This window comes from Electrona antarctica, assembly GCF_951216825.1.
Source record: "Electrona antarctica genome assembly, contig: scaffold_41, whole genome shotgun sequence".
NCBI classification, from domain to species: Eukaryota; Metazoa; Chordata; class Actinopteri; order Myctophiformes; family Myctophidae; genus Electrona; species Electrona antarctica.
In genome coordinates this window covers 784,811-811,812 of record NW_027638439.1, presented here as the reverse complement: position 1 = coordinate 811,812, position 27,002 = coordinate 784,811, and the positions used below count along the sequence as shown (strand labels likewise).

The 27,002-nt window shown below is 41.0% G+C and overlaps 1 protein-coding gene across 2 annotated transcripts; it reads left to right on the top strand.

Annotated features, from left to right (window-relative positions):
* Window positions 1-1,120: 1,120 nt before the first annotated feature.
* LOC306918088 (uncharacterized protein) lies at window positions 1,121-21,022 on the top strand. 2 transcript variants are annotated; one of them, XM_079530977.1, is made up of 5 exons: window positions 1,121-1,613; window positions 12,417-12,605; window positions 13,496-13,708; window positions 17,687-17,803; window positions 18,940-21,022. In XM_079530977.1, the coding sequence occupies exons 1-5, from the start codon at window positions 1,322-1,324 to the stop codon at window positions 19,437-19,439; spliced, it is 1,311 nt and encodes a 436-aa protein (XP_079387103.1). In that variant the 5' UTR covers window positions 1,121-1,321; the 3' UTR covers window positions 19,440-21,022. The 2 variants fall into 2 exon arrangements, with proteins under 2 accessions (XP_079387103.1, XP_079387102.1); XM_079530976.1 differs by having other exon boundaries at window positions 1,122-1,613; window positions 18,910-21,022.
* Window positions 21,023-27,002: the final 5,980 nt, after the last annotated feature.

The window sequence follows — 27,002 nt, the reverse complement described above, 5'->3', positions numbered from 1 at the left end:
GCAAATCGCAAACGCAATTTGGATAGGTAGGGAGTCAATGGAAGGTATTGCAACTCTAGATTCATCCCATTATTAAAACAAATCTAGAGTTGCAAATTGCAGCTATACTGCATATTATGTCACTCCCTCTGATACGAACTTGAGACGAGGCAGTAGTAGCATGTACTGGCGGTTTATTTACTCCAAAAACCCACGTCAAAACTGACGAAACACAAAGACAAACAATAATCAGTGATCAAATAATAAGCAACAAATAAAGCATATAAACGAAATATAAAGAAAGGAAACATGAACAACTGATTTACCTTACTGACTGCACGTAACTCAAAGGGAATGAACGAATGAATGTGGAAGGAACCCATGAATCAAACAACCAGGACTGAAAGGAAAAACAATAAACAAAACGATCAATGAAACGCATAAAGAAACAAAACATAGAAACTGAAATGTTGACAAACAACTTGGAACAGAAATAACAAACGAACCTTTAAGTGGCAACACGCTGCATGATGAACAAACAAGCTGCAATGACCGTGAACCCGTGAGGTTTCTCTACACACCATATATGGTTGGGGCGCCGGAAATGACGGCTATATGGGATTGAATGATGAACCTTTACCAAAATAATCATTTAAAGCGTAGAAACCACATAGAAATGAAACAAACATATGTAGAAAATAACACATTGTACAAAACAACAAATACCAAACCCTAATATCAAAATAATAACAATCATAATTGTGGCAGCAAAATACTATGACAATCATGACTGATGTTTCCAAATTATCCATTCCCTATCCTTTCTTGACTTATGTTTTGTCATTTTGTTTGTTCTTTGTATTTTGTCATTTTGTCTGTTTACTTTGTATAGGCTATTTATTATTGTTTGGTTGATTTTGATTTGTTTTTTTGTAGTTTGTCTTGTTGTCTAAATGTTTTCCTTTCCTTTCTTTGTTGTTGTTAAAGTTAATACATTGTATTGTGTTTAGTACCTCCTCGAAAGGGACATCAAGGGGTTATTATTCCTATAAAGAATTTCAATCATCAATCACCATCCTTGTATTCAGTAACAGTTACACACCTCCTTCACCAGGTGGCGACAGGTGCGCCTGCATCCTTTGCTGCGCATGCTCGTGAACACGTTGACCCGGAAGTAAATGCGTATTTGTTTTATTTGCAGCCGTGATGGCGGAATCGACGGGGGGAGAGGCGTTGTGGAACCTCTTTGGACTGATCCTCGATACATTTGACAAATTATTAGTATATTACAGTAGTAACCGAGAGATTTACACATTATATTAGTATATTACAGTTGGTGAAAATGTCTCCTAAAGGTAAAAGGAGTCAAATGGAGTCTGTACGGCTGAAGATAAATAAACACATGACGTCGGTGGGAGAGGAGATAGTGTGTGTTTTGGACAAACAGCGTGGTGTTGATGTTTTTAGTGTGACGCTTAATGTCAGAGTGTTTGTGTTGGAGCGCCTCAGCGCGGTGGGAGAGTTTATGTGCAACCTTTTCCAGAGAGAGATGGAGACACTAGAAACTCTGCTGGAGAAACAGAACAAACTGCTGGACGTGATGCGACAGCCACACATCAGACTACGCCGAGCAGGTTAGTAAACGTGTGTGTGTGTGTGTGTGCGCGCAGACACGTTTTGCAACTGTTTTAAATCACCTCATTAGTTCTAATCTATTAAGAGTAAGGTCAGACTAGTTAGTTACCAGTTACTAATTAGTCTGTCTGATTGAACCTGACTTAACACTAGCGCGTCGGAGCGGTCAGGCTGACCGATTTTGAAATTTTGAAGTGGATTTTCTTTGCCCATGAAGTCTTGAGAAAGTTCCCCTTGCATGACTTTTTCTAAATGTTCGATTCAAACCATCTCTGTTTTTTTTTCCATCTGAAACGTTTTGGAAATATGATTTTAGACATAATTCTACTAAAATGTCTGCTCTTTTTCGGTCCGTGGGACCGCTCTTAGAGCCCTCACCCTTTCTCCCCCACAAGCAGTGCTTTTCACACCTCCCTCCCGGCTGGAGACGGGCATTGTTCACGCTAATGTGTCATTTGCATTCCAACTAGCCTTCCACATGTAGGCAAACTTACATTACAAACTTACATAAACTAAATGTTGTTTTAGATGTTATATTTGTTATATACGGTTTGCAGAAATAACGATGTCTGACTTTATTTCTCGAAACGGAAAAAGAAATATGGTGTGTGGTATTGTTTCCACCAAGCGCATAGCTCAATAGATATAAATACATGTTGACTATACACGCCATCTTTAGCATAATTATGTTGGAATAATACAGTTTATCATTGTGACTATGTCGCGCATATTCATTTCATATATCAGCGCATCAAAAATATGGTGAAATATGGTGTATTGACTGACTGGCGTATTGTTTCAACCAAACGCATAGCTCAATAGATATAAATACACATCTTTATAGCATAATTATGTAAGGTGGCGATGATAAAAATGAATCAATTATCCTGGAATAATAAAGTTTATAGCATGGTCTGTTTGACCCGACCGACATTTCCTTGGAGCGAGAATGTTCGCCGATGCGCGAATCAGCGCGATGCCAAATACAAATGACAGTGTTTGAAATCAGTCCAACCCGATAGACGTCCCGAACTTCTAAATGTTTTGTCAGTAAGAAGAACAGTTCTGTCCGTCCTTCGTCTGTAAACTTTTCTGCACGCGACCAGTGGAACTGATTTCCACGCACCACGGCTCTCTTTTTTTCTCTCTCCCTCTCTCTCTCTCCCTCTCTCATGGAGAGGGCGAAAATATCCAAGTAACTGACGGTGAGGTATGCGGAAGTGCATTTTAGATAACGCTGTAGCACTATTTGTGGCGGTGATGCGTCACATGACTTGATCTATCCTATGGTGTATATATAAACCGTGCTGCTGCTACGGACCTTTCTGCTGGCACAATAAATCAAATATATATAAATAACATCGATCATAGGCGGCGGGTATGTAAGGCTAGGCCAGGCTTAGCCTTCCCAAAAATGATGCTGGGTATTTTTAAAATATATATAGGCTAATATGTGCGCAGCATTATATAGAAGGCTAGCCGCTCCCAAACTCCCAACTCCTTTGTCTGTAGCCTAAACTTTTCTGATTTGCACGCACGCACGCACAGCTCTTTCCTTTTTTTGGCACAATCAATCAAATATATATTAATTACATCGATGTTTCCCCCTCTATATAAAATGACAATATATAACTAATGTCGTATTTCGTCTGAGCAATGTGCCTGGCTCTGGCAATAACGTGTGGTAGCCTATTGTATTGGCTCAATACAAAGTCGGACAGTGTTTGCTGCGCAAGGGTATTCAATTTAGCGCTCACACCGTCACTATAATTATAGTTTGGTAAACTGAAATAAAAAATAACTTTGAGTTGTCCTGTCTAGTTGAAACTGCTGCCTTGAATTCGTTGGAATGTAACATTTAGAAGACAATGGCAAGCCGTCAACGGGTGCAGAGAGAGGTGTGAAGATCATTAGACAGTGGGGGAGACAATGGCCAATCAAATAGCACGAAAAACACCGGTCAGCCTGACCGTTAGCCGTCATATTAGTAGTGCATTTTTTTCAGACATCCTAGTGTTAAAGGACCACTTCACCACTTTTCAACCTATCTTCATATAATAGTTCCTCAGTAATAATCATGATAAAATGTAAGATTTGTATTATCGATTATAGATTTGTATTATCGTGTGCAGATAGTTTTGTAGTAGTTTATGTTGGTGATAAAAGAACATTGCATGGATTCATACATTTGTAGGGGTGTTAGCCCCTCATATGCCCAGCTTTCTGGGTTTGTGTGAGCGCAAACATTGGCTGATGATTGGTGATCACCCCATAGCGATGATTTGATTGGCAGAGCAAAGTACATATTGAAGATAAAAGTGAGGGCAGAAAAGTGACGACCCCAAAGGTGATTGACCGGAATGACATTTGTGACCGGTCTGGCAAATAGGCCCTCATCTCGACCAGAGTAATTTTTCAATTTCTTTTGTGACGATGTGATTTAGTAAGAGAAACCTATGAAAATCTGGGAGCTAAATCGTTACCAAGAAATTTCTTCACTAATATGTTTCTAAAAGTGTCTATGTACTAAAAGTTTGAAATTCAACTCCCGTGGGACATTTTAGTTATTAGCATAATATGTGACCATGACCATACCATAACTTATAAAATTTCATCATTCTTTAAAAGGATCCCTGGCTAATGAGACAAATATGTCTTAAAACATTATACTTGACCTCTATTACTAAAAAACTAAAATAAAAACACCTTAAATATTTTATTTCTTTCATAAATAGAGAATCTTTCACTCAATAGGGACTGCTCCTGTCGCAAGTTGATGATGTCATATGTTCATGTGTGGTCCAGCCCTATAGAATATATGGAATGCACGTGCTAATAAAACATATTTTAAATATTGCTTTGATGCTCATATTAACTTTAGGAAGTATTAAGTTGGTTTTTATTAGCATATGCATTCTATAATTCCATAGGGCTAGACCACACATGGACATATGACATCATCAACTTGCGACAGGAGCAGTCACTATTGACTGAAAGATTCTTTATTTATGAAAGAAATAAAATATTGAAGGTGTTTTTATTATTTTAGTTTTAGAGGGTAAGTATAATATTTTAAGGCATATTTGTCTTATTAGCCAGGGATCCTTTTAAGTAGCATGTGACATGAAACTAGGGGGTTTTCATGATTCTATATCCATTCCAAGCATTAGTTTTGCACAAAAAACACTCATTGGAAGCCATAGCCGTCATCACAAATGTGATGAGGTCAGCACATTTGGGCAAATGGATATGGCCGAATTTAGCCCAATGAGTGTTTTTAGTGCAAAACTAATGCTTGGAATGGATTCAGAATCATGAAAAACCCCTAGTTTCATATATCACATGCTACTTAAAGTATAACTTTAGTTTTTTTCAACCAAGGTTCATGTTTTAGGATGTTATTAGAGAAACTAAAAGATGAGTGTCACTTTTTTTTTCATTTGCTGCTTTCTTTCGTTTTAGGGATTTTAGCTGTTTTTGACAGGGGGCGGGGGCATTCGAGCATGGGGCTAAATATGTATTCTTTTACAACATTTTATAGCGATTTATTTTTTAATTATTTACTATAGTCCTAATAAACCCCAGGAAATTACATCTGGCCCCAAAACATCACAAGATCTACTGAATGTGTCAAACTGACATTGAGCCTATGACACACAGTGTGGCTTCCCCCCAGTAGGCTACCTTCACATTCAGTAGATCCTGTGATTTTTTTTGTGGACAGATGTAATTTCCTGGGGTTTATTAGGACTATAGTAAATAATAAAAAAATAAATCGCCATAATATTTTGTAAAAAAATACATATTTAGCCCCATGCTCGAATGCCCCCGCCCCCTGTCAAAAACAACTAAAATCCCTAAAACGAAAGAAAGCAGCAAATGGAAAAAAAAACGACACTCATCTTTTACTTTCTCTAATAACATCCTAAAACATGAACCTTGGTTGAATCAAACTAAAGTTTGACTTTTTTTTTGCCTTATATAGGATGTTAATGGTATGTGACCACACGCCATATAGAGCCTGCCATCGCGGGGGTGGCAATTGTTGAGGACAGCTGAAAGACTATTTTCTTTGTCCTTTTTTATTTTTCTGTCTAAAATAATCTGAAGCTATATTATTATTCATGTCATGTTAGAGCAGGTCTGTAATAAATGTCAGAGCTGATATCGACATATAAATATGAAATAAATGCTTAAACATGTCACTATGTCTAATGTTATAACCATTGGGTTAACCAATGCTAACTAGACATACGGCTTCCCTGCTATAGTATGCAAATTCCGCTAAAATCCGCCTTTTTGTACACAATCGTTTTGGAAGATAATACTAGTCTTTTACTAACTGGCTAACAGAAATAGCACAGAAATAAGTATTAACAACGATATTTTGTAAAAAGTGTGTTTATTTTGGTCCGCCTAAAGCTAATTCATGCTAATGTTCCAGCTGGGGGCACTGTTGACCACAACAATGGAAAATGCGGAAATGGCTTCCTATTTCCAATAGCAGAAGAAGAAGACTCGAATGAATGTATTGTAAACATTGTAACATTATGTCACCATAACGTGGTTATTATTAGTTGCTTTGGAATGTACCTGCCATGAAAATTAAGGTCATAATAACGCAGATCGCATCGATATGTAATATAGCGCGATAATGTACTTGTTTTAGCTTACAGGATTGATATCAATATATTAGCTAAATGTAGCTAACGGCTATCATTGTGGGGTTGCCAGTTTCTGCGAGAGAAATAAGCAACCCGGTATATGAAAACAAGCCCAAAATAAGCGAAAATAGCGGATCTACATGCATACAAACAACACAAATCTTGTGTCTGGCATAAATTATTTTCAGATGGGGGTCTGCAGACAAATAATAATAATAACAGGCTAATGAAACAGAGGAATTAAGAGAAGAGCCACAATTTGTGCTGGGAGGGTTTGAGAGCAAACTGTCCTGTTGTCTGTTGGTTACTGTTTTTTTATTTTTTTATTTATTGCATTCATATAGCTCTTTTATTTGTACTCATCTGGAACATTTACATAGGCCTAATTTATCTGCCACTGTTATTTTCCCTTTTTCATACTACAAAAGGCCAAATAAATACAGTAGCCTATTTTAAAAAGGAGAGATAACAGGCAAACGATCAAGATAACAACATTCTCTAATTGTGTAGACTTATTGTAAATTAAGTAATGCAGATGTTTAACAATTATGTATATCTTGAGAGTGTAAAATGAAACAAAATGGACCTTTTTAAGGTTTCTTTTTACACTTGATAGTTAAAGATCTAATAAGGGTCCACTTGGTTACCAACTCTCCATAATCAACTACACTTTAAAAACAAGCCCAAATAATCAACTACACTTTATTTTTGTCAAATACATTTTTATTAACAGGTTATAAATTATTATAAAATTGGTACAGTAGGCCTATGCATTATTTTTCTTTAGAAACAAGGCCAACTAATTATAATAAGCAGACATGGCAACACTGCTGGTTGACTAATTGAGAAATGAAGGGAAAACAGCGCCCCCTAAAGTCACAGATCACTGAACTAAAGCTTAGAAGTCCATTTTCTCTGCTTGGTCTTTTTTCCACTACTCCTGCAAGACATTTTTCTATAAGCCATATCTCCAAACCTGGTGGGTCAAACTGAACAACCAATATGTCAATTTGAAGCTATGATTCCCTGCTTTCACATGACATGAAAAAACGGAAATTCAAAAAAATCCAATGGCAGCCCCTCGGTCAAATCTGGTCACGTATGGTCACATTATGCTAATAACTCAAATTTCTCACGGGAGTTGAATTTCAAACTTATGTTATTAGACACCTTTAGAAACACATTGGTGAAGACATTTCTTGGCAACAATTTAGTTCCCAGATTGGTCAAATATAAAATGCTCTTACTAATTGGTTGAGCACAGAATATAATGTATAATTATGTTACTGTATGATGATAAGAGCGACCCTCACTAAGCCAACAACTTATTTTTCTATCCTTTTCACAACAAAAGCAAACTTAGAAAAAAAATCACTTGTGAGGGGTGCTCTTATCATCATACATCATCACATTCTGATTCACAATTATCCCTTCACTAAATCCCACCCCAAAAAGCGATTGTCCAATGCCAATCCAAATAGTTTAAGGATGGGTTGGAGAGGGACTTTTCTGTCCTCACTTTTTGAGTGGTGCAACAACTCCAAGGAACAGCTTTGTCCCTATGTCTTAACCTATGTGACTATGTCCCTGTGTCCCGATGTTTAGAGTACCAATAGGGGGTGCTGTTGCACCACTCACTTCAGACTGGTCTGATTTTTTTATCCTCAATACGTACATTGCTCAGCCAATCAAATCATCGCTATGGGGTACACACAGACACACAAAGCTGGGTCCGACCGTTGATTCAGCATGTCGGACCTTTGGTGTGTCGGATCTGTGTGTGCACACCATGGGTACAGAGAGGAGACTCGCTCAGAACAAGATTTCCGGTCACCATTTTCCAGCCTCACTGTGGCGACAGATATAAATCACGAAACACAACAACAACAACATTGACAGTTCTAGACTCATGGCGTGAACTGAACGCATTCACTATGACCGATTTATCGGGTTAATTTTGCGTTGATGTCTCCAGGGTGCCTCTATGTGCCCACAACAACAGATCTACAAGCAGTTGACAGTAAGGATGTGACGGTTTGAAAAAAACCAACCTGGTACGGTATTCAATACAAAAACGACTCAACCGGTAAAACCGGGATTTTGACCACTTGAGGGCGCACTTGAGTCATTTTCGTTTTTTTCCATAGACGTAAAAACCATTATTTGGACAACAGAGTGACAGCTTGAGATTTCACACATTTGTCTTTATTTTTCAATGCTCACACAAATGGAAACAAGCCATAGTGTTTTTCTTGCCTTCTTGGGCTCAATTCTTTAAGCATTGTATTCGTATTAAACTGTACTTTTTCTTACAAACTGTATCGTGATCTGCACGCATCTGCGTGTCTACCAGTCCAGCTATATGGGGTCCGCTGAGTCTCATCCTTAGTCCTTAGTTGACAGCCAGCTTGTATGTCCGTTTTTTGAGGGGCGCTATCCCCTCTTATGCCCGGCTTTGTGTGTCTGTGTGTACGGGTCCCATAGCGGATGCATATCATGATCTGTGTGCAACATAACGGCTATTCATTTACTGAGAGAACACACATTTACCTGATCACTATTTATTCACTGAGGAGAGAACACACGTGTGTCTGATCACTCGTCAGTTCACTCTCGTGGTGTTTTTTCCTCTCTCTGGTTCCATGTCCACATGTCTTCTCATCAAGTCAACTTGTAAACATTGAGAGCTGTTTTGACGTGAGGGGATCGAGGCGGAGATCAGACCACCCAAACTAATCCCTGTCGACCCATGGCTAAACAAGTCAAAGATAGTACAGAGATTTTCCATTTTTGACTCATGCTCTTCTCAACTTAAAAAAATCAAAATCCCAAAAAGTTTTTATTATAAAATAATTACATATATATATTTGATGTATTGTTCAAAAACATTATAAGAAAAAAATGTGTGAAGTGAGTGGTGCAACTCCGTGTGAGGGTCTACGGAACATCCAGACCGCCATAAATTTAATATGTTTATAAATGTTAAAATCACTTTCCATCTCAGACCTAATATCTATAGTTTTGCTTTCGTGTGTGTGTGTGTGCGTGCGTGCGTGCGTGCGTGCGTGCGTGCGTGCGTGCGCGCGCAACGTGACACTTGATGGTGAAAACCATCCGAACGCCATTTCCGTGCTCGGACACAGCCAGGGACACACGTAGCTGTCTATAGGAGGAGTGGTTGCACCACTCAAAAAGATGAGATGTTTTCCAAATGGTAGAGGGAACGTAGTGTGTGTCTCTGTACTGATCTAGTCTAGTACATCTAGACACGTACACGTCTCTCGTTGCGGTTCTGCATGGTTTTTACTTCCTGCTTGCACATAGTGTACACAGATGACGACCAAGATGATTCGAAAAGTTCCATAGGCTCCTGGAAGACTTTCCCCTCGATCACCTTGGCCGTCAACTCTGCACACAGGGAGTATATATTTGATGTATTGTTCAAAAACATTATAAGAAATAAAGGAGTGTATACATAGGAAAAAGGTGGCCTTCAGATCAGGAGACACAGATCAGGAACTGAGTATACAAATGAGAGAAGCCAGAAAGAAGTTTAAGGAACTTTAAGGAACAAGACTTGGCCAACTCGAACACAAAAAGACTCTGAGACTCCATCAGGGAGATGACTAATATGAAGTCGGAGAGGAAGCCCATCTTTGCTCTAGATGAGAGCGCCAGAGCGAATTAACTTAATAATTTCTTTATGCGCTTTGAATGTGATACTTCTCAGGGATGCTACGAGGTGATTAATGAATTGAACTGTGATGCTGTTAATGACAGGATGATAATAGATCAGGACACCGTCTGTAAAGTGTTTAAAACCATACAGACCGATAAAGCAACAGGGCCAGACGGAATGCATGCTTTCCTGTTGAAAACGTGTGCTGAGGAATTAGCCCCAGCCTGGCACAGGCTTTTCCAGCTGTCACTAGACTCACATACAGTGCCGGAGATTTGGAGAAAATCAGTGATAGTCCCAATCCCGAAGAAAGCATGTCCACTAGAGAATAACGATTATAGGCCTGTGGCTATAACGTCTAATGTAGTAAAATCACTGGAGAGGATCCTGACAGAGGAACTCCGAAAGGAGGTAGGACCTCGACTAGACCAGCATCAATTTGCTTATTCTAAGAAACGCAGTACATGCGATGCAATATCTACAGTAGCTCATCTCACTTTGAAACACCTGGAGAGTAAGGTAGCATACGCCAGATTACTTTGTATCGAGTTCAGCTCGGCTTTTAATACAGACATTCTGTTGCGTAAATTAGCTCAGTTAAATGTGAACCCCTTTATAATAAAATAGTATTTTTCTTTTCTCTCTAGGAGACACTGTGTAGTACAGGGGTGCCCCAAGGAACAGTCAGTTCCTCTTTTCTGTTTACCCTGTATACGGACTACTGTGTCAGCTCACATCCAAATCAGTTTGTTATCAAGTTTTCCGATGACACAGTGATACTTAGTCTGCTCAAAAGCGATAATAACATCCTCAGCCATACAGAGGGAGTAGACAAGTTTATAGAGTGGTGTGATCCACACCATCTGAAAATAAATGTAAACAAAACAGAGGAGGTCATAGTGGACCCCAGGTCCATAGGAGACCACAGTATGATTACTGTCCATGACCACAACATCAAACAGGTCCCCTCGTATAAATACCTGGGAGTACAGATCGATGAGAACCTGAGCTGGCACACGCATGTTACGACACTGTGTTCTAAGATACACCAGCGTCTACACTTTATCAGAAGACTTAGGATGTTTGGAGTCAGTGTAAATATCATGTTGACCTTTTATAGAGCTAGTATAGAGTCAATCCTAAGGTACGGTATGTCCAGCTGGTTTGGCAATCTGACTGTGAAGGACAAATCTCAAATAAGTAGGCTAGCAAACATGGCTGGGAAGATCATGGGCATGTCCACCCCCCCCCCCCCCATCACTCCCCAGGCCATCTTTGAACAAGCAGTGTTGAGACAAGCTCGGAATATTATATCTGACCCCTTGCATGTGTTGTACAGAGACTACGAGCTAATGCCATCCGGTAGGAGGTATAGAACTCCACGGTATGAGTATAACAGATTTAAACACTCTTTTGTTCCCCTGTCAATCAAAATGCTCAATCAGAGATCGCCGAATGCACTTTACTGACTGAAAGCACTTTATTGACTAGTTGCACTTTACCAAGGGAATGTGTGCAATATCTCTGTTTTGTGTTTGTTGGGTGTTTCATGGTGTTTTTTCTTTTCGTATGTGAACTGTTATTTGTATGCAGCTGTGACTCTGTCTCCAAGACAAATTTCTCCCGAGGGAGACAAATAAAGATAACCTTGAACTTTGAAACTTGAGTAAACAAAACCTTGCACACGACGAGTGGCATGTATTGCACAAGAGCAGCTGACAGCGTTGACGACAGAGTCCTATGTGAAAATAACCGCTCACTATTTTGAAGGCTGGGCTGTGAAGAGTTAGCCTCGCATACAATACCACTGCATGGATTTTGCATGGATTTCTTTTTGCAATGGCAGGTTCGTCTGGCTACGCAAGGCTAGTGAAGATTATGTTACTACTACTGCTGTCGCGTACGGATTAACACATTTATTTAGTTTTGAGTGTTGCACCCACTCCATGGCGGAGCTTTGTGTGTCCCTGGGTCCCTGGCTGGCTGGCTGGGTCCGTCCGTGCACGGAAATAGCGTTAGGTTGGTTTTCACCACCAAGTGTCACATATGAACTGTATATATGATGATTTTGGGTGTGACAGTACAGTAGAGGGACCCCCAGGGATCACCACACAGTAACTGTCATTTCTCGACCGTTTCGGACGCGGGGCGGCTCGCCGGAACCGGCCCGCCACCCTGAGCGCGTTCCTGTGGGTCTGGAAGTTCCGGGGACCCCCACACAGTTTTGTACCACTCGGTTCACACGGGTGTGATTTTGTATTAACATTGGGGCCTGTGCAGTCAATGCACAGTTGTGCTCTCCTGTCAACTGATTGAAAAAGTAAAATAGATTGACACGTCTGTAAATGGCCACGACACGTCGACTCGCCCAATATGAGTCGTTTAACATCCCTAATTGAAGCCATTATTCGTGTCCTTTATCATATAAAGTCCTCATTGTTTGTATTCCTTCATTCCAGACCAGTGTGTGGAGTCCAGTCTGCAGGTGAAGATCAGTCCTCCAGCCACAACTGTTTCTATTAAACAGGAACCTGAAGACCACCTTAAACAGGAACCTGAAGACCACCTTAAACAGGAACCTGAAGACCACCTTAAACTGGAACCTGAAGACCACCTTAAACAGGAACCTGAAGACCACATAGATCTCAGTAAGTTTAAAGCACTTTACTTTTTACTATTTAGGCATTTAGCAGACACTCTTTATCCAGAGCAATTTAAGTAAGAACATTCATCAAATGTATAGAGACAGTGTAGTGTCTCAGTAGCCTCGGTACCCAGGCTTTCATTTTCGTCGGCGCAAAAAATGAAAGCCTGGGGGAACGCATAAGCCGCTCTGGTTTAGGAGTGGGAATCAGGCCTTCAGGGTGGGCGTCGCTCTAAATTATGTGACATAGTGCTGCACTGGGGGGGAGAGGAGGGGCCGGGGCTGATGGACAGGCCGCCCTGAACCAATCAGGGCGTGCGCAAATCTCAGCCACGACCCGCCCCTCTAGACCAGAAACCTAACACATTAACTCAGGCTAGTGTCTCAGTGATCTAGTATCAACTTACAGTAAGCAAGGTGATCTATGATCATACTGTAGGTAACCCATGAACCTAGCATCAGTCTAAACACTATAATATCACACAATAAATAATCTGTACATTTAAACTAGACAAACTGTAGGATGCCAGGTCAACAAATTAACCTAGCATCTGTCTAAATAACATGCTATCTAAATTACATTTTATCCTCTGCATAAATATGACTGCCTGGTCGTAAAGACTAGTCATGTGCTACGACTAAGATGGAGTCTGAAGGGGTAAGTCTAAGGGCCGATATATTCAGTGTTTCCATCATTCATTAGGGAATTTAGAGCGCAATAAAAACAGCCAAGCTTTTTTAACCGATGTGAATACTTTATTTTCCATTGTTGAGAACTGCACCTGAGCACTACTGTGTGCACTAGCTTTTCATGTAACAGAGGAAAGTCAGGAAACACTGCATGAAACAAATAAAATCAAACCTTTACCGTTTCTCATTGTGTCTTTTTCCTAGACGTCCTGCACCTCCCTGTATTTTCTCTAGATGTCCTGCACCGCCCTGTGTGTAAAGAGGTTTCCTCTGAAGAGGAGAGGAGCTCCAGTCTGGTCCAGGAGGAACCAGAGCCTCCACACATTACAGATGAGCAGGAGGAGCTACTTCAAAGACCAGAAGAGGTTGATAGTCCAATGCTGACATTACTAGCAGTGAAAAGTGAACATGATGATGGTGAGAACAGAGACACAGAGCCTGTAGCCAGCACCTCAACTGAACACATGAAAACACAAGCTGATGTAGAGGACGGTGGAACATCACAACCAGCTAGTGATGAGCAGCTCCTCTCTTCACACTGTTCAGAATCTGACATCACTGAAGACAGTGATGAGTGGCAGCCCAGTGTAGATCAGTCACCTTTAAACACACTGAAGTCACGCAAAATGTTTAATCATGAGGGAAGTCTAAAAAGACACATGATGACTCATACAGCAGAAAAGTCCTTTACTTGTAAAGTTTGTAGAAAAGGCTTTAGGCGAAAGGGTCACCTAAAATCACACATGAGGACTCATACAGGGGAAAAGCCCTTCACTTGTAATGTTTGTAGCAAAGCCTTTGCTCAGTTGAGTAATCTAAAATTACACATGAGCACTCATACCGGAGAAAAGCCCTTCACTTGTAAAGTTTGTAGCAAAGCCTTTGCTCTGTTGCGTACTCTAAAAACACACATGAGGACTCATACAGGGGAAAAGCCATTTACTTGTAAAGTTTGTAGCCGAGGCTTTAGTCAAACTAGTACTCTAAAAAATCACATGAGGACTCATACAGGGGGAAAGCGATTTACCAGTGTAGATCAGAAGCTAACTCATTCAGTGGAAAAACCATTTACTTGTTCAATTTGTAGAAAAGGCTTTATTCACTTGTATTATCTAAAAAGACACATGAAGACTCATATAGGGGAAAAAACATGTACTTGTTCAGTTTGTAAAAAAGGCTTTAGTCAAACTTATGATCTAAAAAGACACATGAGGACTCATACCGGAGAAAAGCCCTTCACTTGTAATGTTTGTAGCAAAGCCTTTGGTCAGTCGAGTACTCTAAAAAGACACATGAGCACTCATACAGCAAGGGGAAATATTTAGCTGAACCAGAGGGCATGGCCATCAGTATAATCCCCCTGTATCCACCTGTTTCCAGTGTCCTGAGCCCTTGTGTGAAAGTTGTGCATAACTTCCTGTTGATTTTTTTTGTGTTTTATTTTATTTTAACCTAAGCTATCCGGATGGGGTAAACAGTGCTACGTATTCAGGCCATTCACCACAAATAAAGAGGTTTAAATTGATTGAAATCCGAGTGCATGTGTTGTTTTTGCTCTGCATCGTCTGCCTTGCATTTGGAGTGCTGGTGGATCACTGAATGAAACCCCGCCCAGTGGAGTGAACACAGGGTGTATCTGTCCTCCCTTTGGCTAGTGCCTATCACTGCCGGGTCATAGTTCACCAATGGTGAACCGTAAAGCTAAATTCCAATACCCAAAATCTCAGCCACTCGCTCACCTGGGGTCCAGCTTGACCCGTGGTGAAAACCAACCAAACGCCATTTTCGTGCTCGGACACAGCCAGCCAGCCAGCCAGGGATACAAATAGCTGTCTATAGGTAGTACCCACAGGAATCTGCGATTCCGCGATCGCGGATTTTACCACTGATTTCAAAGCCGTCTGTGGAATTCTCGACCATCCGCGGAATAGTAGAATGTCTGTGGAATAGACGGATGCCCCCGTTTTTACTCCCGGAATTTTCTAGAAAAAACTGGTCGCGGACCGTCCGTATAACATGACAAAGTTACTTATTACTACCAGTAGTACTATAATAAGGATTTGTACATGGTGAGGTGTCTGACAACACTATTTATTTATGTCCTGACTCAGAGGCGGCATAAATAATTCACGGACCGAAATGCGCGCCCTCTAATAGGTTCCTTCTGAAACGGAATCTGTGTAAATGGTTCCTACTGAAACTCAATCCATGTCCTGACCTTAGACTTGGAGTATATAGTAATAGAGACGGCACCGGATTTTTCCTCCCATCCACTTGCATTAAGTGCATTAAGTTGCTAAAAAAACAAAAAAGATAGTCAACGGACGAGCACGTTCATGTGTTTGGCCCAGCGCTGCAATACCAGATTCGGCCACTATGTCCATTTCGCCTCAGGGTTTCCTCCGGGTGCCGTCTCTATTCATATATACTCTAAGGTCCTGAATCTTGACAATGACAAATTGACAATGCTAAAGCAGAAAAGAATAAATATTACTCCCACATTAAGTATCCTCTAGTCTAAACTGTAGTTACTGTTACTGTGGAAGGACAGAGATTGTCTTTGAGCGACAAGATGAATGACAACCTTTGCAACCAAAACAAATTAAAACATGAATTATAATCAATCCCCAAAAACGATTATTTGAATATTATGACGCATCCATAATTACAATTAATTGTATCTATTTCATGAAAGATTTGACTTATTAAAAAAAATAGCTTGATAACTTGATTTAGGTTAAATAAGTTAATGTCCGCGGAATATTAACTAAGGCGCGCTGTAAGCGACTGCAGGAGATTAAACTATAAGTCGCTGAGAGGCGATCATATGGGACTTATTGTCAGACGCGCTCCGCTCTGCAAACAAAATAAATTCGCTGGGTCCAAGGACTGCGTTTAAGGGGTTAAAGCAGTGTAAAAACTCATAAGGGTGCTCAAACATAAAGCAAAAGTAACCACAGAATCAACGTAAATAAAATAAAGCGGTGTAAAGTGGTCAACAAAAAGTATGGCGTCCCACACACCCCCTCTCTCTCTGTGTCCACAGCAGGTGAACAGGTGATGTTAATGGGAACCTTGGGTCCGCCCCTATGCCCGTCAATCATCCACATCAACACCAGTGACAGCCTACTCATTTCATTGACCAATGTATAATCAACATAACCAAACCAATTCATGGCTCTTACACGCGCAATCAAGGATTGATCTCCGCTGAATTAGGAATGTTCTCCGCGGAATCAAGACTTTTTCTCCGCGGATTCCTGTGGGGACTATATAGGAGTGGTTGCACCACTCAAAAAGATCAGATGTTTTTCCAAATGGTAGAGGGAACGTGTGTGTGTGTGTGTCTCTGTGCTGCTCTAATCTAGTGCACGTCTCTCGCCGTGTGCGGTTATTACGTCCTGCTTGCACATAGTGTGCACAGATGATTCGAGAAGTGCCATAGGCTCACGGAAGCCTTTCCCCTCGATCACCTTGTCCGTCAACTCTGCACACACTATGGCAAGCAGGAAGTCAGGGAGTAAACAAAACAGCGCACACGACGAGTGACATGCATTGCACAAGAGCAGCTGACCGCGTTGACTACAGAATCCTATGTGAAAATAACCGCTCACTATTTTGGGCTGTGAAGAGTTGAGGCCTATTCATAGTCCAGTTTTCGGTGAAGAGGTGACCACCGAAACGGTATTTAGTAAAAACAGAGAGATGTGTTGTGTGAGCGGTGAAAACCGTGGTGTGACTTCATGTAGTTTTCGGTGGTCACCTCTTCACCGAAAACTGGACTATGAATAGACATTTAGCCTTGCAGACAATACCACTGCATGGATTTTATTTCTTTATTTGTATTTTTGCAATGGCAGATTCGTCTGGCTACGCGAGGCTAGTGAAGAGTGCCATCCTACTGCTGTAGCGTACGGATTAACACATTTATTTAGTTTTGAGTGTTGAAACCACTCCATTGCGGAGCTTTGTGTGTCCCTGGGTCCCTGGCTGGCTGGGTCCGTCCAAGCAATAGCATTTGGTTGGTTTTCACCACCAAGTGTCGAATATTAACTGTATATATGATTTTGCGTGTGACAGTACAGTAGAGGGACCCCGGGGATCACCACACAGTAACTCTGTCATTTCTACACCGTTTCGGACACAGGGGGGCTCGCCGGAACCGGAACGCCAACATGGGCGCGTTCCTGTGGGTCTGGAAGTTCCGGGGAACACCACAGTTATGCACCACTCGTTTCACACATGTGTGAGCTCTCCTGTCAACTGATTGAAAAAGTAAAAGAGTAAAATAGATCGACACGTCTGTAAATGGCCACGACACGTCATATAAAGTCCTTATCCAGGTCACATCAAAATCCTCATTGTTAAAGTCCTTATTGTATTCCTTCATTCCAGACCAGTGTGTGGAGTCCAGTCTGCAGGTGAAGATCAGTCCTCCAGACACCACTGTTTCTATTAAACAGGAACCTGAAGACCACCTTAAACAGGAACCTGAAGAACACATAGATCTCAGTAAGTTTCAAGCACTTTGCTTTTTACTATTTAGGCATTTAGCAGACGCTCTTTATCCAGAGCAACTTACAGTAAGCAAGGTAAGCACATTCATCAAATGTATAGAGACAGTGTAGTGTCTCAGTGATCTAGGATCATACTGTAGTAAACCATGAACCTAGCATCAGTCTAAACACTATAATATCACACAATAAATAATCTGTACATTGAAACTAGACAAGGATGCCAGGTCATGAAATTAACCTAGCATCTGTCTAAATAACATGCTATCTAAATTACATTTTAACCTCTGCATAAGACTGCATGGTCGTCGTCAAGCGGAGTCTGAAGGGGTGTGCCTTAAGATACGTCAGAAATTTGTATTTTTGTATTATGATCTCTTGTGGAGCTATCATCAGCGGTGAAAGTGTCAGTACTAAGGATGTACAGATGAAAGTGTGTCAGTACTAAGGATGTAAAGATGAACAGATGAATCGGTAATCGGTTTTAACATTAACAATGTGATTTGCATCGATGTGTTGACTCCTGGATCAATCTGAATGTACCATGAATCTGACTAGGGTTCAGTTAAAACCTCAGTAATCTGGTCCATCAGTGTTTACATCATTCATTAGGGAATTTAGAGTGCAATAAATACAGCCGAGCTCTTTTAAATGTGAATACTTTGGTTAGCTTTTCTAGCTTTTCATTTTACACAATCAGCGCCAGGATTTCTTTCAAAATAGCAGCTCCCCCCCCCCCTCCTTCCGTTCCGTACAAAAACCGGGAGGCATAATGTTGCTTGCTTACCTCGCTATGATTACGATAAAGTCGCTCGATAATCCCTCGCGTTCATATTTTAAACGAGAGGCATGTTGAAGTCAGAAATGAAGAGCTTAGTATATCCATCTGGTCAAAACCACGGAGAGCTCCCTAGATTACGCGCTACGAGCCTTTCTTTCTGAGCGGTAAACAGGGAAGTGAACGCCTATGTTGCAGAAGGAGAGGCCAACCGATGGATTAGCTATGACGTCTCCACACGGTCTAAATGGGTTAACAGAGGAAACACTGCATGAAAAACATGCAAAGTTCAAACCTTTACCGTTTCTGATTGTATCTTTTCCTAGACTCCCTGCACCTCCCTGTGTTTTCCCTAGATGTCCTTCACCTCCCTGTGTGTAAAGAGGAGGTTTCCTCTGAAGAGGAGAGGAGCTCCAGTTTGGTCCAGGAGGAACCAGAGCTTCCACACATTAAAGATGAGCAGGAGGAGCTACTTCAAAGACCAGAAGAGGTTGCTAGGCCAATGCTGACATTACTAGCAGTGAAAATTGAAGATGATGATGGTGAGAACAGAGGCACAGAGCCTGTAGACAGCACCTCAATTGAACACATGAAAACACAAGCTGATGTAGAGGACTGTGGAACATCACAACCAGCTAGTGATGACCAGCTCCTCTCTTCACACTGTTCTGAATTGACACTCATCACTGAAGACAGTGATGAGTGTCAGCCCAGTGTAGATCAGTCACCTTTAAACACACTGAAGTCACACAAGACACATGTGGAAGGACAGAGATTGTCTTTGAGCAACAAGATGTCCCGGGACCTGAAACCATCGAAAGAAACTCAAGAGTCACACAGGGAGGACAAGTTTTAGTTGTGCAGTGTGTTGTAAAACGTTTAATCACAAGGGAAATCTGAAGATGCACATGCAAACTCATTCAGGGGAAAAACCATTTACTTGTTCAATTTGTAGAAAAGGCTTTATTCACTTGTGGTATCTAAAAAGACACATGAAGACTCATATAGGGGAAAAAACATGTACTTGTTCAGTTTGTAAAAAAGGCCTTTGTCAAACTTCTGATCTAAAAAGACACATGATGACTCATACAGGTGAAAAGCCATTTACTTGTAAAGTTTGTAGCCGAGGCTTTAGTCAAACTAGTGCTCTAAAAAATCACATGAGGACTCATACAACCAGTGTAGATCAGTTGCTAACTCATTCAGTGGAAAAAACATTTACTTGTTCAATTTGTAGAAAATGCTTTACTCACTTGTCTTATCTAAAAAGACACATGAGGACTCATACAGGGGAAAAGCCGTTTACTTGTAAAGTGTGTAGCAAAGGCTTTACTCAAAATGGTGATCTAAAAAAACACATGTGGACTCATACAGGGGAAAGGCCATTTACTTGTTCAGTTTGTAGAAAAGGCTTTGGTGACAAAAGTAATCTAAAAAGACACGAGAGCCCATGCAGTGGAAAATCCATGTAATAGGTCGGGGGTGGCATATTGTCGGTTAGTGATGGGTATTGGCAACAACCTCACGATCGATACATATCACGATACAGAGTGTGCCAAGGTTTTGAAAAATAACATTTTAAGTTTCCAAACCAATTTAAAAAACTTAGTGGATAACATTTTTGCTTTTATGTGACACTCTTGTATTAAAGGAGAATTCCATACTAAAAGGCTTTCTTACCTTTCTTTGTAGTTGTTACGTCCCCACCAAAGAGGTCCAGGTGTTATTTTGTGCAAAAGCTCCTTATTGGCTATCTCCCCTACCATAAGCCCTAAATGAATTGCATTGAATCGAATGGGGCTATGGGGTGTTGTGCTAATAAGCTTATTTCCATCGCTCAAAATTATAATTGTTTTGTATATATCCTCTCTTCATAATGCAAATAATATCCCAAGCGGCACACTTTACTACTTATTTCGATGGAAATAAGCGAATTAGCACAACACCCCATAGATCCATTCAATTCCCATTCCATTCAATGCAATTCATTGAGGGCTTATGGTAGGGGAAATAACCAATTAAGAGTTTTTGCAAAAAAAACACCTGGACCTCTTTGGTGGGGACGTAACGACTACAAAGAAAGGTAAAAAAGCCTTCTAGCATGGAATTCTCCTTAAGTAGATCAATACATTCACGTGAATACATAAAAAGTTGAAATATGGAGACAAGTTAATTCAGGGTTTATTTAATAGTCCTGGGGATGGATTTAATTCCTGAGGATTTCAAAGGGGACATTGAGATAAGTGCAGATTTGCACTAAACATTTTCAGCGGCGCCTGCTGTAACTTCTTTGTCGAGCTTGGGCGGCCAATCGCGGTCCTGGATTTTCGGTGGGACCGAGAATACCTGCACTGAGAATCAGCCAATCAACAAACAGCCTGTCGGAGTGGACCAATAGCAGCCAGCTGCAGCCTCGCCAAAAGGCAATCGCAACAAAGCCGGTTAGAGAAAAACGACCCGCCTCCCGCAGCAACAGAGAAGGCAAATAAAATAAATACAAATAAAGTTTGATCTGTCAGCTTGTTCTTTTGTCATTCTCTAGCATGTCATGATCTTTGTGTTTTTAACGTGACCCACACGTCCAAGACAATCGGTTGAGTTGGCTGTTCAATGTTCATTGCAACGTGGAGGCGATTAGTTTTAGGCTTTTTGTTGTCATTGCATCGCTTTGATTACGTTAATGGACTTCTGGTATCGTTTCATTATTAATATTAATAGTAGTCTATTTGAGAATGACGAGGAAGCCTATAAGTCATAAGTCATGATCGATGTGTTATGTGGCTATATTTTATTCATTGTTTCCTACAGTCAAGGGTTGCCTTTAGTCTTAAAGAAAGAGAATGTCACATTGCTTTACACAACACAATCAAGATGTAACATATACACAATATGATTACATTGCTTAATGATGGTTTCATAACAACAGAGCTAAAGTTAATAAATGATAAAATTGCCGACTGATGACGGTTAAAAGAAATCACCTGGCGAATAAATACGCAATGAACATGTCTGAAAGAACCCATGAATGGACACTGGACAGTAAAGTCAAGAGCAGGCTCTTCTGCAATGACATTGATGACTGTGCTTTAATAAGGTTATGTATCAGAAGTATATGATTTATAGTGTTACCAGCTGGCATTATATAGCCTACTGTATATAGGCTACAAGACAAGTCAAGCATTATATGCAATAATGTTTTTAACAACTCACATCAATAATACCGGGTGAAAGAAATATGTCGCATATTGGCCCTATTTGAAGGTGCTGATAACGGATGATTTTGCCTATTCAATACAGAGATAACGGTCGAATCGGCTGGGCTGCTGCGTCTTCCTGTTCTGTCGTTACAAGGAGTGAGCGAGAGAGAGAGCGCGCCCATTTAGGCTATATTAAAGGTCTTTTATATATGTGATACATGTGATCTCACAATGTGCGAGTCAGAGCTAATGTTACTCAATGATCATTTTCCGTCTGATTGATATCACAGCAATCAACTAGATTTGAATAACTAAACGTATTGATTGGACAATAGTTATCTGCTTGTCAGAAAGTGAGAGAGAGAAAACGTGAATGAAATTTCTCCAATGTCTATAATTGCTTGTGTGCGCTGAGAGAGAGAGAGAGAGAGAGAGAGAGATAGATGCGCTCCAAATTTGGTAAATCAGCCAGATCGTTCAGCAATGACTCTTTCATTTCATGTCATGTTAATAGGATACAAATGCCTAATTACTGTGTACCCTATAACTCTCGCTCTGACATACCTCTGAAATGATAGAGTAGGTTTAGGTTTGTATAGGCAACGCGCATCATGGACAAGTAGCCTATAGTGGATTAAAAAATTAGGTAGTAGGCGGCAGGCCTATTGCCTTTATCTCACGTCAATTTTAGCGTTGTATACTTTTATACATTAGCATCTTTCATTCAGATTATGTTCAATAACGTTATGGTAGGCTACAGACTACAGTAGGCAACGCGCATCATGGACAAGTAGCCTATAGTGGATTGAAAAATTAGGTATTAGGCGGCAGGTCTAATGCCTTTATCTCACGTCAATTTTAGCGTCGTATACTTTTATACATTAGCATCTTTCATTCAGATTATGTTCAATAACGTTATGGTAGGCTACAGACTAAAGTAGGTTACAGCCAGGTTCATCCAAGGTGTGGCTCTAACTGAACTCCCGTTCTGCCCAGTTCAGACAATGCTCGTGGGTCTCTGTGATTGGCCAAGCGTTGATTTTCTGGCGTCGGGGACCTCGACAAATGAGTGATACCCTCATGAGTTAAGCCTGTTCAAAGGTTTCATTTTCAAAAAATTGCTATAGCGCCCCCGTTTGGCCAATTGGAGTAAGACTGCTTTCAGTGCTATTTGGCATGACCCTCTACCATACTGTAAAGTGTAATAAGCAAATGACGCTTCATGTAGGTATTAGGTGCAGAAGAAGTAGTCTCACAAAACAGCAATTTTCATTGGCTCATAAAAACTTAATTTTTTCACTTAACAAAAATGTGCTACGATTATTTGTCCGTATAGGTCCAAAGTTCACGTGTAGAAGTTTTTGTGCATTTTGATCAAAGATCCTGGGAGCAGATACATTTTAACTGTTTTTCATATAATTAAAAATGGCGGTTGATCTAAAGGTCAGAGGTCAAAAGGCATGAGGAGACACATATGTGTATAAAGTGTCATCGACGGTCAAACGGTTCATGAGATATGCACGTTCAAAGTTTGCATTTTCAATTGAGCGCTATAGCGCCACCATTTGGCCAATCGCCATGGGCTTCGCATAGTCACCGTTTGGCATGGCCCTCTACCAGATTACCGCGTTTCGCGAAAACCGACTGCATGGTTCAGCCAGAACAGCTATTTTTGGCGGGAGGAGGAGGAGGAGAAGAAGGAGAAGAAAAATAAACACTTCGTGACTTCTTGATCCCTTAAAAATAAAAACACAACATGCAGCAAATCAGTCAGGAACGCAGATATTAAAACTCAACTAAAAGTGAAGAGGTGAGTCTTGAGTTGAGATTTAAAAATGTCTACATGTTTAAAAATGTTAGGCCTATAACAATATTTTTTGTAATTTTTGTATTTAAAAAATATGTAATTTTGCAATACAAGTTGTAGGCTACAACTATAATCATTTATGACATGCATATTCAACTAGATTAGACTGGGGGCCACCCGCACACTGGGGGCCACCCGCACACTAGGGGCCACCCGCACAGTGTGCACGCTTTGCACGGAGAATGTGTGGGTTCTCAAAATGCATTTTGTGCTCAAACACAAAGATTTATACATACGTTTGTGCACATTAATGAGCATGATATTATGTCAGGTACAGGTTTGCTACTTATACCTATTTGACAGTTTACACACACACACACACACACACACAAACTGTCTGTCTAATTTCTCTCCAACAGCCCTTGAATGATGGAATATGATTAAGGGTTACTGTCATTATGATAATCTCAATCTCAACCTGTAACTTTCATTAGCGCTAAAAAAATTAAATACAAAAATCCAGGGGCCACAAGGGGGGCCCCGCGAGCCGCGTTTGGCACGTGGGCTGCCAGTTGAATAGCCCTGATTTATGATGTTCCTATATGACTTCTAGGCCCTCATTTATCAACCGTGCGTACGCCAAAATATGGGTGTACGCCGAAATTACCGCAATGTTCGGCATTTACGATTTGCGCCAAAGTTTGAAATTGATCGTGTGCCAAGATAGAAATCACGTCTGGTCGGGAGCTGTCGTATGCTTTGTCCTCACCTTTTTTTCTGTCGTAGAACAGCGGAGCAGCAGTTTGACCAGCTGAGAGGCTGTCACAGGCATCTAAACATATGTAGGCTATTCACTCCTAAAATGTTTATATAAAACTGTATAGGTATGGGCTAAATGTAAAAAAAAAAGTAAAAGAATACATCAACGATGTGTCTTTGTGTCATATGAAGTTAGTAGGAGATTTCCAACTTTACAAGCAAGCAATTACAATCGCACAATTAAAAACAATGTTGCAAGGTATGCTAAGCCATTTAAACAGTGTTTTGCATGAGCTCATACATGCGAGGATTTGGGCTGAAATATTTGTGCTGAAATATTTCCATGACGGGACGTTGGAGAGTACTATAGTGCAGTGGTGCAATCTCCTCCTCGTTTAATAAACCTGACGCGTCGCTCGAATGCCAAATGTACCGTGCCAGCGCAAGTGGGAACCGCATCGGAGATAGGCAGACTACCCAGCCAGCCCACCAACACCACCACCAGTGCCAGCCACATGAGGCTATACGGTTTTGGCTGCACATTCATATATTGACAGTTGACAGCCCCCCCACTGCAGCGACTGCGAGGCAATCTAAATAGACTCTCGAACGTGCGGTGCATGGTCAGTTGGTCACGGTGTCACGGACGGACCACAGTGATAGAGAGACAGACAGACAGGACAGGAGGAGCACCTATGCAAAACAGCAGCCTATGTGTGTGCCTATTTGTTATTTAATTCATGGTTCACAGGTTCAGGTTTTCGTTCACTAATATATCTTGTATATTAAATTAAAAAGACTTTAATAATTTAATATACAACTAACAACACACAGTGACAGTTGCTTGCAAATTGCGATATGTGCGTGTGTGCGTGCGGGGGGGGTGAGGCGGGCAGCAAGGGAAGCGAAGCGAGAGGAGAAAAAGACAGGGTAGCCCTACAGCTTTATTTAATTCATGCAGGTTTATTTATTTAAGATACAACAAGGTGCGTGTGCGTGCGTGCGTCTGTGTGTGTGTGTGTGTATGAGAGGGGGCAGCAAGGCAACTTAGGCAAGCGAGGGAAACTTTTTGTTCCTGTAACCATGGTTTCCAGGTCGTATTGCAGTTGTTCATGTCGCAAAAACGAGGGCGAGGCTTGATTTTATAGGGCGTGCCAGATTGATTTCAGCCGTCACATTTATTACTGCTAGGAATGAAATTCGGAAGGATCAGCTGTCTGCGATCACTTTATAAATGCCGACCCGACGTGGGTGTACTACGAAACCTACACTCGAATTTGGGGCGGATTTTACACTCAATTGATAAATGAGGGCCCTACTGTCTTACAGCACCGTAATCCATTTTAATTATGTGTCGTTGCTTCCTTGTGGACAGCAAATGTCATTATAATACCAGACAGTAATTGATTAATGAGTTTGGGTTAATATAATGTATCTATCGAAAGATAAATAACACAGGACTATAGAGTGTCCTGGGCATGACGTTAAGCTAAGGAAATGTCCCTAGTGCAGGGGTGTCAAACTGGTTATCTGTGGGCCGCATGCGGCCCAGGGAGAGGTACAATGTGGCTTGTGAGACAATTTTCAAAAAGGAAACAATGCCAGTGTACCAGTGATAACCCTCCCCCTGTGCCAGTGTTGGCACACGTGCCCTAGGTTGTCTACCCGTGCAACAACAATTGCCATTTGCCATTGCCATCAGCGCTTTCTGATATGAACAATAAGGCCATCACACTGCTAGGACTCTCAATATCACGTGGCACTGATCATCCCCTGTATCGCTTTTTCAACCTCATGCCATCAGGACAAAGATACAGAACCTTACCATGGAAAAAGGTTTGTTTCAGTAGGAGCTTTGTCCCCTCAGCCATCGCGGCATCAAAGCGGGTGCCTATGGGCTATAGTTCCAAACATTGTTCCTATGGCTGGAACTGGAATTATTATTATATATATTTTTTATATATATTTTTTGTTTAACATTCATGTTATTTATTCCTAGATAGTGGAAGTCAGTCCATTCATCCACTAAATATATGCCAGTGACTTTTTTGTAATCACTCTAAATACTGCATACTTAGCCACAATTTGCAACTCTAGATTTGTTCATAATGTGATGAAAATAGAGTTGCAATACCCTCAATTGACTCCCTACTCATCCAATTTGCATTTGCGATCTGCTTGTATTAAACGACACCATCTCACCATCATTGCAGCTCGGCCAAGCTTTCTGTCAAGACAGACATTCTGTGCATGTGATTCTTTTTCTAAGTGTTGGAGTTTGGAAGCACTCGTTTTTTTTTTACGGGTCGCACTGCATTATGTGCATATTCGAAACAGGTGGTACGCAGGGCCGTTCAGTGACTTACGACGAGTGCTTCCAAACTCCAGCACTTAGAAAAACAATCACCTGCACAGAATTTGAGTGGTGCAACCACTCCCTTACGGAGCTATGTGTGTGGGTTCCTGCCTGGCTGGGTGGGTGCCTGGGTATGAGCACGAAAATAGCATGGTTGTTTTTCACCACCTGTGCGCAACCTAACACACACACAAACACACACGCACATATTAACTGTATATATGATGATTTTGGGTGTGCCAGTACAGTACAGTGACAGTACAGTACAGTACAGTAGAGGGTACAATAGGTAACACAGTA